Source organism: Lonchura striata, chromosome 11, assembly GCF_050655825.1.
Source record: "Lonchura striata isolate lonStrDom1 chromosome 11, ASM5065582v1, whole genome shotgun sequence".
Taxonomy (NCBI): domain Eukaryota; kingdom Metazoa; phylum Chordata; class Aves; order Passeriformes; family Estrildidae; genus Lonchura; species Lonchura striata.
This window is the reverse complement of record NC_140713.1, coordinates 3,229,113-3,247,191: the sequence shown is the minus strand read 5'-3', so window position 1 is coordinate 3,247,191 and position 18,079 is coordinate 3,229,113. Positions and strand designations below refer to the sequence as shown.

At 50.1% G+C, this 18,079-nt stretch overlaps 1 protein-coding gene across 1 annotated transcript in view; it reads left to right on the top strand.

Annotated features, from left to right (window-relative positions):
- Positions 1-18,079, top strand: part of LOC146766348 (axonemal central pair apparatus protein HYDIN-like) — a 76,282-nt gene that overhangs the window by 18,572 nt on the left and 39,631 nt on the right. The window contains 13 exon segments of the mRNA XM_085589336.1: positions 1,190-1,398; positions 3,848-3,858; positions 4,178-4,361; positions 5,471-5,570; positions 7,137-7,300; positions 8,126-8,346; positions 10,264-10,331; positions 12,471-12,703; positions 13,404-13,467; positions 13,542-13,620; positions 14,850-14,985; positions 15,444-15,596; positions 16,485-16,637. Coding sequence (XP_085445462.1) covers positions 1,190-1,398; positions 3,848-3,858; positions 4,178-4,361; positions 5,471-5,570; positions 7,137-7,300; positions 8,126-8,346; positions 10,264-10,331; positions 12,471-12,703; positions 13,404-13,467; positions 13,542-13,620; positions 14,850-14,985; positions 15,444-15,596; positions 16,485-16,637 — 1,775 coding nt within the window.

Sequence of the window (18,079 nt, the reverse complement as noted above, 5' to 3'; positions counted from 1 at the left end):
CCCTGTTCAGCTTTGCCCCAGAGAAAACTGAGAACTCCTTGGTGTTTAGGGAGTTGACAAAGTGGATCCCCTCTAACAGGGGTTTTTGGGAGTTGCTGAGTGGAAGAAGGAGGATCCCTAATTCTCCCCTGTCATGTGGTTATGCCTGGGTGAAGTTTTATTTTATTCCTGGGCAATGTGAGGTGTGAGGTTTCCATCAGACTCTCTCCCATAACAATGTGTTGCTTGCACACCTCTGTCCCATATGGTGCTTCTTCTCCACTGGCATGTCACAGACCCTTTTTCTTGTCACCCTCTACATATATATGTAGTTTTTGTCTAATAACATTTTCAAGCCCTCAAGTTCCTGATTGGTGACAAATCAAGACAGATTTTTCCTCATCTCCATTTCCTAGGCCATTCATGCTGTTGCAAACCTCTCACATCTATCTCCCATTTGATTTCTAGACTGAGGAATCCCATTCAGTGATCATACAGAAGCTGCTCTGTACTTACTAATCTTTCCCTTGTCCCTTTTTTATTCAATTTGCAATGCTCCAGCTTGGTTTTTGAGATCAGAACAATATAAAATATTTCAAGACTGATGTGGCTGTGGGTTTGGACAGGGAGATGATAATGATTTTCATGGTGTTCATTTTGTAGTGGTTTGTCATATTACAGAGCTGGGCTGCTTGTTTCCTCACCTGTGTCCCCTCCTGCTGTGGGCTGTCACTTCATTGGTTCCTCTGGGCCTCCTTTTGCTGCCCACATGCCCCCAGGTGCATTTATTTCTCAGTGTGTTTGTAGAGATTTGGCCCCTAGGTGACAGTATGTACACAGTGAGATTGGTCCGTGTGCTCCGATGACCCACTCAGATCACCAGGATTTCTGCATCAAAGTCCTTCAGGTGATGCTGAGGAGCCCTGTTCAGTCCTGGCCTGCCCAGGGTCTCCCCTGAGCATCCCATGAGACTCATGTCTCTCCTGATCCCTTGGATCCCTTATTGCTGACCAGCAAAGAGTTTAAGGAGGTGCCCAGGACATCCTCACTCTGTACACCCAGAGCTGTCAGGATGTGCTAAACGTACTGATACACAGAACTGCTCATTCAGCTAAAAACTGTGACACCTTCTTCTGCGACCTGTGGTTTGCTCTGTTCCTTCTTTCTGGCAGCCAGGAAGCTGAGCAAAGACTCCTTTGCTTTGTTCCAGGTGAAGAAAGTATCCAGACAAACCTCCATGGACAAGCTGTAGATCTCAAGATTGGATTGAGCACAAATTCCGTGGACGTTGGCAAGACTTTCATTGGCATGTCAAACCACACAACCGTGTTCATTGAAAACAGGAGTAACATCACAGCCCACTTCCAGTGGAAGACTTTGCCTACTGAGGAATACGAGAACGAAGAGAAGAGGAGGTTGGTTTGAAAGATGCATTTCAGTGAGAGACATGGCCCAAGACTGAAACTGGCGTGTGGCCGCAGGGGGGTGTTGGTGTTTTTGAATGGTTTAGGCCAAGTAAACCATCCCTGGCCCTAGGGTGTGTGTCCCTGGGCTTCAGGAGCTCAGCACTGAGCATTCCAGTTCCATTTATACTCCAGCCAAGGATGGCATTTTGGGAAGGAAAGGTTGATTGCAATGACTGGATTTCCTCAGGTTCTAATTGGGCTTTTGCCTCTCTAATCTTCTTCCTACATGACACAGCAATATCCTTAAACACTTCCTGAGTTGCCAGCCCCTCTTTTCAAAGGTGATGCACCCTCTTTTGTTCCCTTAGAAGCTCCATGCCCATCCAGGCTGGTTGTCTTCCCCATCAGCTCATCTTTCAGCACACAGGGACAGTTTGTTCCTGTGCCTTCAAGACTTCTTTCTTGAAGTCCATCCATCCATCCTGGACCCCTTTGTTTTTAAGGGCTGTTTCCCAAGGTACTCTCCAAATCCATCTCTTGAACAGGCTGAATCTGCCCTCCAGAAGTCCAGAGTGGAAGTTTTGTTGATGCCTGTCCTTATTTCACTGAATATTGAGAACTCTATTCTTTCACGGTCACTGTATGGTGAACAGATGAAGTTCATTTAGTCATTAGGGAATCTCCTGGTGATATCCAGTACCTGGACCCCAGGGAGGCAGCACGCTGCCCTGTGGAATGGATCCAGTTGATCTGCAGGGCCCTCAGCTCCCCTTAGAAGGGAGTCACCTACTACCACTACCCTTCTTCTTAATACTTGAGGCTGTGATGTGTCTGACAGACAAGTGCAACTGGGAGACTCTCCAGACAGAATTTTTTCTTTAGTGTCATCTGCCAGACACTCGAGAGCCAGGGCCTCATACCTATTCTCTCAGGGCACCTGGGAAGGTGATGGGCATCAGGACAGAATTTTATTACCTCCCCAGTAGAGACCCATTTCCATTCCCCACTTTCTCTTAGGTCTCCTCTTGCCTGATCACAAGAAGGGCAGGACTTCTGCTGAGCTTCTCTCAGGATTGGACAGGTGTAACTCCACCAGTTTATTTCTGTTTCGCTCTTCCTGATGCTCCTCAGCCTTTCCACTTCTTAAGTTCTGACACTGGACAGAGCAGATCGTTCTCCTGCTGACACCACACACAGGTGTCTTTCACACTGTTCTCTGATATCAGTACCAGGGTCAGACCTCCCTGCAGCCAGGGGCCTGGACAGCTGCGTCCTTCTTGGGGGGTTCAGTATGAGTTAGTACATTCCTGCTGGCAGCAGCAGCAGCAGCAATGACTTTCCATCGTTTGTAAGCCGTTTCTGGAGAAAAAAAAAAGGCAGGAAGAAGAAAGAAAAAAGGGGGAAAAAAAAGGCAAGCACCTCAAAACCAGCTAAAAGACACAACCCACTACACAAGGAGGGTGGGTGGCTGCACTCTTTCTGCTCAGCCACGCCAAAGCTGAAAAAACGCTGTGCCAAAACTGCTGTGCCAAAACTGCCGTGGCAAGCCCCTGGTTGCTGCGGGCCAGGTTGCTCGCACTCCCCGGAGCTATTTCACTTTGCCTGCAATGGACCAGGAGATTGACCCTCGCCTGCTTGAATGGCTGGCGAGAGGGTCCTTTGGTGCCCTGGGCTTCTTGGTTTTCCTCTGTTCTCGATCTCCTTTCCTCCTTCTCTATCTCCTTAGTGTCTGATTTCCATACAAGCTCTGCATGTTAAAAGAAAATCCTTCTCTGGCTACTTCCCTGGGCTGTTATTTTCATGTTTTTCCCACTTGCCTGCCTCAGCCTGGACCCCAGGTGAGCCACTCTCCCCTCAGAAGCAACTATGTTTACCCAGAGTAAACTTCAACTTGGCTTTGGTTCTGTGGGGTTTGTTCCAATTACATGTGTTTTCATGCCAGTTTGTGTCCTAGAGTGCCACCAGGACATTTTGTTCTTCCTTACTTCTGGTCTTAGGGATGGTTTTAGCTCCAGGGCCACTGTCCTGCTGTCAGAGAAGCTTTTGAGATCTCAGAGCAGAGAGGACTTTTTATGAGAGGAGATAGTGCAGGACCCTTTCCCTCTCAGGACATTCTACTAGCATGCACTGGGATGGGACCCAAACAGCTCTGGATCATGAAAAGGCCTCTCCAGGAGTTTGCTGTTTCCTCCTGCACAACAAAGTCCCTTCCCCTTTCAGAGCCTCTGTTTTCATGCATATTGCATCTAAAACCTTGACTGTCACTGAAGGGATGAGGTGCCTGAATTCATCCATTTCCTTTGGAAGTGCTCTGGGATGCTCTTGTGAAAGCAGAGTAGGGAATAGGGCAGGTCCAAAATGGCAGAAACAAAGAGTGATGCTGGTAACATGTAGCTGCAGCCCAGCTTCACCTCCCCTTCTGAGGGAAGTCCTGCTCCATGATTTTGATCTGCCTCCCCCAGGCAGCTCAGTGGTAGGAAAAGCTAACTGAGGTGGCTGCTGGATTCTCCCTCAGCTGTGGCAGAGGCTTTGAGCCAGGAGGTTCTCTTGAGGGATACTGGCTTTGGAAACCTCTCCTGAGCTCGCAAGTGTGGAGTAAAACGACCTGCTGTGCCAGTGAACAGCAAGTTCTCCTCTGATCCATGTGGGACCCCCATGGCTTGGGGTCAGCCCTTGCTGGGGAGCTGCTGCTGCTCCTCCCCAAGTGCTTTCCCTCCTGCACTCACACTTCTCTCTGCAAATACGTGGCTTATTAAATGATCTGCTGGCCTTTTCTCTCCCTGTGGCTGCAGGCAGTACTTGCTCAGGCGCCGAAAAGCGGTGTGCCTGGAAAACTTCATGGAGGAGAGAAAAATGGAGAAGGGCTCTTGTAAAGATCATACTTCCCTCATGAGGAGTGTGGTCCAAGAGGAGATGGCAAAGATACAAGAAGACCCCATGCTGTTCTCCAGTGCCATTTTTTGCATTGAGCCATTGGTGATAGCTGAGAACCTCATTTTCCTCCTCTTCCTCCTCCCCGTTTTCCTCTTCTTTCTCCCACCCACCCTATCCCTGGCCCCTCAGCAGATCCTCAGCTGGCTGGGTGTGCTGAGAAGGAGGACATCAAGTTTCTGGTGCGGCTGCAGAGCTCCCTGCTGGAAGCATTTCTGCCCTGCAGGCTCAAGGCAGGGCTGGGAGCCTGACAGAGCCGAGCTCTGCTGCCAGGGCTCGAGCTCAAGGGTGCTCTGTGCTGTCATTGCAGTGTCCACAGGGAGCAGTTCTTGTAGGCAGGGGCTCCCCCGACACGTGGTGCGTGGGGCTCAGCAGAGGCTGTTGCAGCTCTGCCAGTTCACATACTGACCTCAAGCTTGCAATGGTTCGCTGGAGGCCAAATTCAGCCCAAGGTTAATTCTAGAAATGCCAATTCCCATCCCCATGTCGTGCAGTATTTCTGAGTGTCCCTTCCAGTGTCATCTGAGAGCATGGACACAAGGGTGGAAGGTTGAAATGGGCCTTTTGAGTTCTCTTGCACACAGGGACAGAAAACCTTTTCCTTTTCTGTTTGTGCAAGCAAACTGCCAAGTCCTCCCACCAACCCGAGCCCTGATTCTGAGTACTGGCATTGTGAGAGATGATGAATGCCTGGTGTCTGCACAGTGCAAAATCCCTTCTCATTTTGGAGTAAACCCCAGAATAAGCCCAACCTCTGCATTCTTTCAAAACGGGTTAAACTAACATTTTTATTTCCAAGGAAGGGGGGATCATGTTCTCTTCTTGGTTACTCCTATGGCCTCTGTTGGCCTCCTATGGCCATCTAAGGCCAAGAGCCACCAGTGCACAGTGGCAGTTGCATCCATCCCACTGTAGGTGACAGCAGCATGATGTGACCAAGAGCTTGTGTCAGAGCAGTAGGAATATTGTAGAGAGTGGGAGCTGATCAGCTGAGCACTGAGAGCTTCCAGCGGTGTGCTGAGCTGGGTTTGGAGTGCTTCCTTGTGTTGTTCACTCATCGCTGATGCTCTAAATAAAGGCTTACAGGACTGTGGTTGAAAACAAGAAATGTGAAGTTTGAAGATAAGTGTTTTGCTGTCCCTTTTCTGTTCTAGGAGGGAGAAATTCAGCCATATAGTTGGGCTGAAATCAAGGTGACCTTCAAACCCTTAGAGGCACTGGAATACCAAATTATGGCTTACTGCAACATCTCAGGTACAGCTCCTTTCCCCTGCTGCTCTCAGCCACAGTGAAGCCACGGTGCAAGCCTGAGCCCACTGGGCTCCCCTGTAACTGCTGGGAAGAGTCCCTGGCCAGCAGGGCAGTGCTGGCATATCCCCACTGGCCCTGCAGCTTCCAGGGAGTCTCCTGTGCAAGGCCAGGGCTCAGAATCCTGTGTCTGGGTTACTGATCCCAGAACAACCCAGGCAGTGCAGGGAGAGGTTTTCCTGCCATGGCTTTGCCAGCATATTCCCTCAAAGGCCAAAGAGCTGCAGAGCACAACAGCTTTAGTGAACAGGCACTGAGCCCCTCTAGGCCACTGACCTCCAGGATGGGTCCATTTGCCATGGCTCCATCATCAGTTGGTAGGAGCTGAGTTAGAAATGGGCTCCCTGACCCTGGATCGCTCCCACTGCCCAGGCACCACCAGACCAGAGTGGGTGAGCCCAGGGTGTTTGTAGAAGGAGCACCCTTGGCCAGCACCTGCTTCTGTCCCTGTGTGGGAATTGTCACCTTGCAGCTCAGTCTGTGGAAGTAGAACACAATGCTGAGTGCCAGAAGTTGAGGATTTTGGCAACAAAGTTGTGTGCCACTGGGCCAGGTAGTTTGGTAATTGCCAAACTCTTGATGAGCTTTGTGCCTGCACTGAATGGATTTCTGAGCTCCTCTAAGTGCATGGGAAGGAAACCACAGAATCACAGTATGGTAAGGATGGAAGGGACCTTAAAGGTCATCTAGTCCCAAGGGCCCTGCCATGGGCAGGGACACCTCCCCCTAAACCAGGTCACTCCAAGCCCCATCCAGCCTGGCTCTGAACACTTTCGGGGCTGGAACCTCCACAACACTCCTGGGCAATATGCTTCAGTGTCTCACCACCCACACAGTAAAAAATTTCTTCCCAATATCTAACTTCCTAATATCTAATATTCCTAATATCTTCCTAATATCTAATAACCTAAATTTCCTTTCTTTCAATTTGTACCCATTACACCTTGGCCTATGACTACAGGACTTCAGAAACGTTTTTGACGCAGCAGACTGGTGGCTAAAATTGGAAACTAGCCCAAGGAATGGGTTAGAAATTGCAAGTCAGCCCCAAGGGATATCTCCTGAGGGAAGAGAAGGGTCCATATTTTCTCCTGCAGCATCAGGAGCTGGTTGCATCCAGCTCAGAGTCGGGGACTAGCACCTGAGGCAGCCTGGAAAATGCAGTGTAACAGATGGAATTATTGTACTGAAATGGACATCTCTCCCCAGGCCGTGAGAGCAGGCTGCCCCTGCACCTCAGAGGGGAAGGCCAAGGACCCTTGGTTGAACTCAGTTGTCCTTCAGGGAACCTTGGGAACATGCTTGCAACAACCCCCGCATCTGTGAGGTGAGCAGCAGGGCTTGGGATGGATCCTGATGGCTCCTGAGGCAGCAGCAAGGCTGGTGGAGCTGTGGAATTCCTGCCAACCTGGGCAGTTGTGAGCAGGGAATATTTGATATAATGGTCAAATCTGGCGGGGTCAGAAAAGTGTGTCAGTCGCTCATGAAGCCCCAGTCCCTGCTTTTGGGCAGCCTTCCTTAGGGATCAGCTGGGAGGCTTCCTGCAAAACAACCCCTTGGCACATGAGAGCAACAGCGGGTCAGACAGCTGCACCTTCAGAGGCTTTTGTGGCAGTGCCAGACACAAGGCACCTTTGTACTGGGCTGTTGAGAAGCAGCTGGAACAAACTGGCTGCGTTTGGACTCCAGTCCACTGCAAACAGCTTCCAGTCAAGTGTCTGCTGCTCATTCCTGGAAGCCACAGGAAAGCCATCCAGCCTCCTGGCTCAGTGCTGGCCCTTGCAAAGGGCTTGGGAATTCTTCCCCTTGCTGACCAATCCCTCACCACGCTTTGGCCTTAGTGTATTTCTGACTCTAGAAAGAGAAACGTGTTCTTGGGAATAAAGCAAAGGATTTTTCTACCTATTTTCCTCCCCTGACAATGGTATCAAGTTTACAAAAAAATCATGAGAGAGCAACTGAAAGAGGTAGAAAATGAAGCACTGCCTCATGGCGGACACTTTCAAAAGCCTGGCTGGGGAAGGCAAAGACACACAGATTTTTCTTACCAAAAGATGGTGCTGTCTATATATTTAGACACTGATGCCTCCTAATCAATGTATTGTTTTCATGGTGTGAGAAAAGGTGAATGAGTAGATGGTACTGTTGAAGCTGTGCTCGCTGGGGCAGCAGCAGCAGCTCTGTGGTAATTCACTACGCAGCTGCAGTCACCCCATGTTGCTGTCAGGGCCAGGTCTGAATGAGCTTGGTGGTGCTGACCAGAGGTGACTGCTCTGTGTCCATGGGATAACCCCAGGGTTCCAGCAGTTATGTGGAGTTACCACAGCTTTGCATGAAAACCTAAAGGCAGACCTTGTCCTGTTGTATCTTTTAACTTCTGCCATTCAGCAGCACATAGCACCTTCTGCCATTTCTGGGTCTTAATTGCATCATTAGAAAACAACTCTCACAAAAAGGCAAGATTCCATGTATATTTCCATTTTGCTTTCTTGCTGCTGCAGGTGAAGCTGATTAACCAAGGAGCTATTAATGCTCCCTTCACCTGTATTCCTTCAACTACAAATGTGGGCTTCTTCAAGTTTGCACCTGAGGAGGGCATCATTACACCAGGCGAGATCCAAACTATTCAGATCTTCTTCAGCGCCACCGTGCTGGGGAGGTTTGAGGAAGAAGTCCGGTTCAGTGTGGCTGGATCTCCTGTGCCTGCAATCCTGACCATCAAGTAAGGACTGTGGGAGCTTGGTGGGCACATCTGGGACATCCCCCACCTTCCTCATTTGGGGGCTGAGTAGAGAAAAAAGGTGTTTCCTGAGGTCTTAATCTCTGCTCTGATCCTGGCATTGCTTTAGTGTGAGGATGCTTCCTGTCCTGTGTGGTACCCAGGAGCTGGAATGACTCTTCCCTGCAGGGATCTCCCTCTGCCTTGGGCCATGGCAGGCAGTGGGATGGATCAGCTTTGGGCAGTAGCTGCTCTGGGATGTCCCGCTGAACAGCCAGCAAGGCCCCCAGGGCTTTGGAGGTGGGCCAGCCTGGGTGACTCTGCACCAGCAGCAGTGTTTGTAAAAACTTGTGTTAATAATCCATCCCAGATGGGCAGCAGCAGCAGCCTCACCTCACCTCTCACAGCCATGCTGTGGGGCACGAGCTGTGCTCTCAGCTCCTGTGCAGAGAGTGCCCTGGTAGCTCCTTTCCACAGCCAGGAAAGGGCTGATGTGGGAGACAGGGAACTGTGCAGCAGGAACTGTGCCAAGGACAGGGGCGTCATCCCATGGGCTGGTGCCAAGGCAAGAGATAATCCTGGCCCAGCAAAAGGGAGGAGGGCTGATACGAGGGGAGGCAGAGCTCAGTCCTCAGCACCACAGCAGCATGAGGGCTTGTCCCTGCTAGCCTGAGCCACGTGCTGCTAGGATCATGTAGGGTAAGCCAGGAGAGTTGATGCTGGCTGCTCTGGAGCTTTGGAGCTGGGCTGCTGCTCTTGGGAGGCACTGGGTCAAGGCAGTAAAGAAATTAAAGCAATCTGCAGTCAATTATACCAATGAGATAAGGGAGATGGAAAAAAAAGAACAAGAAAGTTACTACTTAGCAAGAGAAAAGTGGTGAGTAAGTCTGCCTATAGTAGAGAAACAATCATGCTAGCTTTGTTTTTGGAGGAAAAGTGATGCTTTTTTATTTTGGAAATCAAGAGGGAACCTTTGACCATCACATAATTGATGCTCCTCTGTCCCTCCCCCAGATTGCTCATGGGATTTTATTACATAAGCAGCTTTCTCCTTGAGCAAGGGCAGGTGTCTCTTGTTGAGAGGTGTAGAGCAGAGCCAGTGGCAGTCCTATGAACACAATAGGAGGCACAGTTCACTGGTCCTTGATTTTTAACCAGAAGGCAGAGTGGGCATTGATTGGCATCTGCCATGAAATAAACTCGTGAGTGTTGTGCAGCTTCAAGTGCTGATTTTCAGTTGGTGACTTTTGGAGTCTGTCTGCTGAGGTCAAGGACAGGTGAGGTGCTGTGCTAGATGCAGGACACCCTTGTTTGGTTGTTGAAGCTATTGCTCTTGGCTGTGCCAGCTGGTGCACTGCTGACAAGCTGCTCCTTTCCTCTAGGATTCATCTGTCCACTGCGTAGAACTGTTGCTGCTCTTTTCAGAGGATGTTTGGGGCTCCCCTGGATTCATGTCTCTAAACTGTCTGTAATAATTGCATGGGTCAAACTCTCCTGAGAAAGCTCCTCCATGGGAGCAGCAGTTCCAGCTCAGAAGTAGCAAAGCAGGGAACCTGTGGCTGGAAAGGCTGGTTACAGAAGTTTGTGGAGGCACCTTTATGTCCCTCACTTTACAGATGGGGAAACTGAGGCACAGGGCAATGTCTGGGTGTGTGTTCAGGGTCCTTCATGGGGCCACCAGCAACCATGGGGCTTTTCCTGCCTGCCCTGAGCCCAAAGCCCCATCAGTGGCTGTTGGCTGCTGGCCACTTGGCTTTAGCTGCCTCCTGTCCACAGGGGCCCTGTGCCGAGTACATGGTGGTGTGTTGATTTGAGCCCCGCAGTGCCCTGACACCAGGTTTTATGCCCCCAAGCCACAACACTGGACCTTTGCAATTCCCTTTAACCAAGCCATGTCCTCCTCTGTCCTCGCCACTGCAGGGGCAATGTCACTCGACCAACTTTACACTTCGACCTCGATGAGCTCAGCTTCGGGGACATCTCCTTTGGTGAGTGTTCCCTGGGCTGGGACACAGCGTGAGGGATCTGTGTGTTCCACAATGGAGCACTTGAACATCCAAAGCATCCCTCGCTCTTGTTCTGCCACAGCAGCCTCTTCAGGGTGTGAACTCCAGGGCTGGTGCCTCAGGTAGCATTCTGCCATTGTGAGATCAAATAGAACCAAGGCATAGAAAGTCAGTATTTTCTGGTGTCTCTGTCCTGCTTTAAAAGGCAGATGTCTGCCAAAGAAGGTGGGAATCCTCCTGGAATGGAAAGATGACCCCCTCCCCCCAAATTATTATACCTCTGAAATTACAGGGCTCACAGACAAAAACATGGGAAAAGGAATAGCAGTTCTTTACTAGAATATATCAGCACAAACAACAACACAATAAGCAGAAGTTTCCAACCTGTCAAACAGTGTTTTTCTCCTTTGGTGTAATTATGATCACAGCAGGAGGAGGTGAAGGCTCTGGCAGGGCAGTGATCCCCTCCCAGCCGGCACTGGCAGGGAAGGAAGGAAGGAAGGAAATGGGAAATGCTCCTTTTGCAAACTCACGGGCAGAGGGAATCTGGGCACTGCCCAGCAGCAGCAGGCAGGAGCGGGGAAGGCAGGCAGGCTGGATCCCAGCGCTGAGCCGCAGTCCCGGGCCAAGCACACAACCTCCCGCAGCAGCAGCAGCCGACCTTCCATCCCGAGCGGGAGGAAGGGAAGCTCCGCTCCCTGCCGAACCTCGGCTCCGGCCTCACAGCCGCCCACGGCATCACGCCACAACTCCCAAAAACTCACAACGGAGAAGCCCACCCCCAGAGCCAAAACCCCCCAAGACCCCTATCCCCCCTCTTCACTACAAAGCCTAAACCCGTAATAATGATTTTCATTAACTTTTTAAGAAAACTAATTGCCTTTCCTGAGCTGCTTCTTCTCCACCCTGCATCACCACTGAGGCACTTGTTAAGTTGCCTTTTGAATAAATGAAACAAGAAAGGCAACAGGTAGAAATATGGTTCTGAAACAAGAGCTTCATCCTGCTTAGTCCGATTTAATTCCTAAAGTCTCTTTAGCTAAGGTAGCTGTTGTATCTTTACTTCTTTTTAACTGCTGGCTGTTGTCTGCATGTGGTGACCTCAGTCTCATTTGAGGTTTTGACATCTATGTTTGTCCTTTTTGTGCCTCCCTTGCCTCCCTGCTGGAGTCATTGCTGGAGCTGGCAGTGGTCACTGTTGATGGGCACAGAGAAGCTCTGGGCTGTACCTGCAGTTGTTTTTTCTCCCCATCTGTGTTCCAATGAGTCTGGGTGAGCAGGCCCAGGGAGAAGCCTCCTCCCCACAGGGCTGGCCAGCCCAGCCAGATGTCCACTGCAGAGCAGGTCGTGGCTGCTGTCCAGGCTCTGCAGGGCATCCCCACCATGCCTGGCTGGATCTGACTTTCCAGTACAGAAAGCAAATCTCAGAGCTAAAGTGGGGTAAGCCCTTGCAGGCAGCAATCACGGTGAGCAGCACGGGTGTGATGTCCCCGTTTGTTGGGTGAGGTGGGCCATGGTTCCCAATTGCTAATCTCAAAGCAAGGCTCGGGTTTGCCCCCAGCTGAATGGGCTCTGAGCTGTCAAGTACTCAGTCTGTTTGGCCCAAACCAAGAGCTGCCTTAAGGGTCCTGCAAAGGAGAACTGCGTTAGGGTGCTTTGGATCACGTTCTAGTTCCTGACAGCATCCTCACTTTCTTTTGCTGTAGCCTCTTCTCAATGACGACTCACTGTTTATAGATCTTGAAAAGGGTGGGAGTGTTGGTAGCCTTAACAGGGAATTTTACAGCTTGAATTCTCAGAGTAAATCCTCGGTCTGGGTGCAGACCCATCACTGAGAAATAACTGGTGCTGGTTTGAGGCAGGTGAGGGAGCTCTTCCCCATCACAAAGAGAGAAGCTTGCAGTATTCAGCAGGGCTAGGAGTAGGCATTTTCAAGGCTGCAGTTTGGAATCAGTGTCAAAGGCAATTAAGTGATGATGAATTCTTCCTGCAGCTTCTCGGTGAGCTGTAGTTCAGACAATAAAGAGCTAAACTCCAGTCACACTTTCATCCTACCGGGATATTCACCCCAAGGGTTATGTCATAATTGGTGCCTAAATGGATATTTGTGTCCTTTCCTAGGCTTTCCCTACACCCAGAGCTGTCGCTTGACTAACACCTCCTCGGTGCCAGTGACGTTCAAGCTCCGCGTGTTGGATGATGGCACCCAGCCCGCTGTGAACGTCTTTGATCAGATACACAGCGACAGTGACCCGTCCTGGAGGGAGGGAATTCGTTTTTATGTGGAGCCAAAGGAGTTTACAATGAATCCCAGCCAAGGGACCATCCTGCCCCAGGGACACCAGGATATCGAGGTATGGGAAGAGCCCAGCCACAGATGCTTCAGCACCAGGGCTGAAGCTTCCCTGGAGTGTGGGAGGGCTTTAGCTCTGGTGCCAGCTTTGAGCACTTGGAGCCCTGTGTGAGTGAGAGATCTGCACTGGTGAAAGGCCTCTGCTGGCTGGCTTCCTTGGGATGTTCCTCAAGGAGCACCCTGTTGTTTCCAAAATCACAAGCTGAGATCACATACCATATGGTCAAGTACTGAAGCCATTCTTGTGCTTTTTGAGAGAGATTTCTTTGACTGCAAGTGGGCAGAGGGAGGATGAGGACAGAAGGTGGCTGTTAGAGGAATGTCATTGTAAAAAGCACTTTGCTTCTCGGTCTCATTTCCCTTCTCCTGGGGAGCAGAATGATTTGTGCTCACTGCAGGGAACTCCAGTGGAGACAAAAAAATGCAGCCATGAACTGCCCAGCACCTCCTGGGCCCCACTTTGCCCTCAGCTTCCTGCTGTAGAGCTGAACTCATTCTGTTCAAGTCAGATTTCCTCTGCATTTATGTCATTGCAGTCAGATGAAAAATTGGCCTCTTAATTTGAATACAGTGGTCCATAGAGCTTCAGTCTAATGTTTTAATTTGGCTGACCTATGCCCTGATACCAAGGTGTGTTTAACAAATCTGGTCTTGCCAGAAGACTTTTGCTACTCTGAGACTGTGCTCTACACATGGGCCAGCAGAAGAATAAAGGCAAAATCTGCCCTTTCCTTACCATGAAACAAGAGCTGGAGGATATCACACGTGGGTAATGAGCTTTTGTAAGGAAGAATTCACTGCTCTTCTCTTCCACCAAGTGACCCTGTGTTCCAACACAGTGATGGAATTCTGTCGGAGAATGCTGGTGGACCTGGAGGGTGTTGGCGAGGGAGTGGCATCACTGGTCATCACAGCCAGGTACCAGCCCTTCCCTGGCCTCCCCCAGCCGCTGCCTTGCACGGGGTTTGCTGGCTGCAGCTCCCAAGGAGAAGTGCTGTCTAATGACCTCCTGTTGTGCCTAGCTGGACATGAGAACAGCGGTGCTTGGACATCAGCCTGTGCTGAAAAGCACCCCTGCTCACTGCCCAGCACGGCTCTGGGCCCTTTCCTAAAGGGACCAGGAATGATAAATTTTATTGGTCTGGGTTTTGGTGCTTGAGCTGGAGCAAATTTCCTGAGGCCTCCTCTCCTTCTTCCTGCAAGAGGTGGAGTTGTGCTGGTTGTGACCACCCTGCACTGGTTTGGGACACACAAAGCAGCCTGCTGAGAGTCAGGGTCTGGTTCTGTCAATGAGGGCACATGGCAGGGGGAAGTGGCTCACAGAAAGAGTGGTGAGGGCAAGGTCTTAGGAGGGGAAAACAGCCCTTGATGAGGCAGGTCAGCTCTAGTTTTCCTCCTTCCTCTGCTTCCTGTTTTGAGCTTTAATGTTCTCAGACTCGACCCAAAAGTCGTTCTTGCTGCAGCAGAATTCCATCCTGCTATGCTGCTCTGGCTGTCATTTAATGACAGGAGGGATGCAGTTCCCTGGTGCTGTTCCCTGTTCCAGGCAGAGCCAGTCAGTGCCTGGGCTGCCATTTTGTCAAGCAAGTGCAACTGGGGACAGTCAGTGCATGGAGCTGTGGAGTGAGGGACCGAGGGAGCTGTAGGACCTGGGAGGGGAGATCACCCACTCTGCAGGGCAGGGGGTGTCTCATACCCTCCAAGGCTGGGGCAAACAGCTGAGTTCTCAAGCAGGGCAGCAGCACCGTGGGAGAGAAGAGAATAATTTTTACTGAGATGCTAGAGTTGTGTGTTCCTTGAGCCCTAGTGAGCACTGATCCTTGTTGAGAAGGCTTCCCCAGAGATCACTGGGACTGTTACAGGAGTCCTTGCAAGCCCCCTTGGGTAAAGGAGGAGCTGAGGCAGCCCCTGCGGAACAAAGTGCTCTGCCTGGGGCAGTTGGCAGCCTCTGGCGCTGCCGCTCAGGGTTTGCCTCTCCCTTACAAGACATGTTTGACCAGGAAGACTTTGAAGGCAATTTACCACTGTAGGGTTGTTAAATGTCCGTTTGACAGTGACAAATGTGTTATGCTCCATTTCACAATCTTTGGGGGTAAACATTCTCCATTCTCTCAGTGTCTCATTGCCCGGGGTCATCTTTTGCCCAGGTGTCTCGTTCCTGAGCTGCACGTGTACCCCCAAGTCCTGCTGTATGATGAGTGCCGGCCGAAGGTGCCATACCAGAGGAAGTTCCTCATTGCAAATAGCACCAATCTTCTTGGCTGCTACGGGCTTATTCCCCAGGTTTGGCATCGCATCCAACTCCTCCTCTCCTCCTCCTCCTCTCAAATATTACTGAGGAGATATTAGGGTAAAAAAGGGTTTGGATAAGGCCTTGCTGGTTTCTGTTCTGTCTTAAAGATCTGCTGAGAACAGGATCCTACCTGAATGTAAACTTCAGGATGTAGTTTAACTTCCTGAGGATAGTTGATGTTCCAGTCTTCAGGGTGTTTTCTTGTGGGCGATATTAGAGGGTTGTGAAAAGCTGCTGCATCCACAGACACCAGTGCCTGTGCTGGCAGCCTCCTTGCAGGAACCCCTGAGAATGCTAAGCCTACAATTCTTGCATCTTGTTTGTGCCTTTTACCTTTGTCCTGGGGATGTTTAAAAATGTGTGTAAGTTGCTGTTGCGGTGGATGTTAAGGAGTGTAAAATTTCTTCAGAGGTCCCTCTGAAGCTGCATTTGATTCTGTCCCTGCCAGGAACACAAGGAGGACTCTCCTGTGTTCTACTCCAGCCACAAACCCTGTGGGATTGTCCAGCCTCACAGCATTGCAGAGATTCCAGTTACAATTGAAGTCCAAACAGTGGGCAAGCATCTTATCGGCGTGTTTGGGGATGAGAGAAACCCACTGGTGAGTGCAAGGGGAGATGTGTGCCTTTGTGCAACTGCTCCTGGCAGGGTGCAAGGGTACAGGGATTCTCCTGGGGAAAACAGGCACAGGCTGCTGAGGAGGACAGGAGGGATCGGTGGCACAAACAGCTCACACCTTAGAGGTGGTAATCTCAGTGTCTGACACAGAAGGTAGTTCATCTAAGCAGCAATCAAGGATAATTTTAGTTAATTGTTCTTTAAAATGCTATTAACTTTGGAAACACCTGTTTTTAAATGTCATCTCTCTGAGCACAAAAGAGGATGTCAGACTTCTGGGAACCTTGAGCTTTCTGTAAAAGAAAAGAAAGCTGGCATTTGAAGAGTGGTTGCGAGGACTTAAACTTACATGTTTTAATATAAGACATGGAAATGATGGTGCCAAACATCTGAACCTGGGCCATTGTGGCACTGCATGTAAATCAGCAGAAAGGACAGGCAGTGCAGGCTGTGCCAGGGAGCCTGAAGTTTGACAAAACAGTTGCTTTCAACTATCAGGCTGCTTACCTTAAAGAGGAGGGTTTCTCCCCACCAGAATAACCAGTTGTTTAACTGTCAGCCTGGTCTTAACTTGAGATTTCTTGCAAAGATTTTGCCTGTCGACCAACAATTTGTAGTTTAAAAGGTTCTCTTACTTTAATCCTTTTAAATTTGGAGGTGAATATATATTTTTTTCCCCCAAAAAGCCCAGCATTTCAGGTGAAGAGTGGTAGCTGTCCCTAAAGAAATAACTTGAGTGGAGTTGAGCTGGTTAAGCTTTTTTAGCTTTCCCTGTTGTGGTTTGTTTTGTTTTTTTCAGGGTTTTTGGTGGGTTTTTTGTTTTTTGTTTTTTGGTTTTTTTTTAATCTTTCTTGCCTGCTTCCTGGAATAGAGATCAGAATTACGGAGCTCTGGACAGCTGGCAAAAATCTACCCAAGTCCAAGGCTGATAGTGTTTGGCAGGATCCCAGCACTACAGCCTACTTCTCAAAATTTTACCCTCTTCAACAAAGGTCTCATCCCTAAAGACTTCAGGATAGACATTGTAAGCATCTGTGGGGCTGTTTTCCAGGGAAATAGACTGGTCAGTAGCAGCCATGACTTGGTTTTTAAATGTAAGATTTCCATATTGCCCTGTGTGAGAGGAGGCAAGATACTCCAATATTCTATCTGAGCGAGGCAAGAGGAACCTGGCTCTGGAGTGGTGTTAGCTGGGGCACCCCTCAATGAAATCAGTTGCAGAGATATTGGAGCAGAATCTAGTCTGGATTGTGTTGACAAGTTCTCCCTTAATTTTATCTTTTGTCTTCAGCTCTGATATCAAGAGAAACCTGTGGTCCTTTGCTCCCCAGAGAACATGGATTTCCCCATGGTTTCCCTGTTCCATCTTCACTTGCTTTGTGCCAGACTGCTGTTCATAGTAGAGAGCAGGGTGCGGGGTCTGTCCTCAGACTGCTCGTGGGGAGGCATTTTTCACACCTCCTGTGGGTCAGGCTAGCTGGGCTGTCCACACAAAGACATGTGGGGCTGTGCACCCCTGCAGTCTGTGATCTCTGTGCCATTGAAGAGCATCTTTGGGCACCAGCTGCAGAGAAAGGCAGTTTAATATTGGAGGCTGCAGAGGGCAGAAGGAGCTGGGGCTGCTCCCCTGGCAGGGGGAGCAGAGCTGGTGCAGCCAGGAAGGCCTTGTAGGCTGGGCCTGCGGCTGGGTGGGATGTTTGCTGGATGGGGAGATCCATGAGGGGCTTGAGGTTTGTTTTTCTTCATGCTGGGTGTGTTGGACTTGTGGGGTTGGTTAAAACCTGATACTAAGGACTTGTTTGTGGCTGTGGGTAAAGCATTAGGCCATGTGGGAGAGTCCAGCCACAGCCTCCTGGGCCAAGGAGGGGCATGGATTTTCCTCTTGCTGCTATTCCCGCCGTTTGGGGGATAAATGTAACCTCAAAGTGAGGGATTTTTCCAGGACAGCTTTCTCTAACTCCGCAATAGAATTCTGCTTTCAGCCTCTGCAGGGAGCAATGCACCTTGGCTGGGTGGTCGTGGTGTGTAAAGGATGGGTTTCACATGCTGGTAGCAGGGAGCTGTGTCTGCACAGCTGTGCTGGTGCAAGGCCTTTCCTCCCTTCTTTGGGCAGCTTCCAGCTCTTTTACCCAATCTGTGAAATCCATGAAAAACCAGATGACAAGAGTTTTAGGGAACAGTGAGCCGTGCCCACAGAGCACATGTCCACTTTTCTTTCTGCTTCCTGTTTTCCTGCTCTGCTCTTACCATTTGGAGGTGACTTTTCCAAAGCAGAGGGTACTGGGGCACCTCTCTACAGCTGATGATTGGTGGGAAGTGAGGGCTTCGGTCATTTAGGGGATGTTGAGAAGCACTGATGGCCCCTTGGGAAAGAATAGTTTGGTGCTGGGGATTTGCACAACTGGTTTTACAGAGATATTCTTCAGGCTCTCAGCATTATCCTCCAGCTGTGTGGTTTCTGGAGTG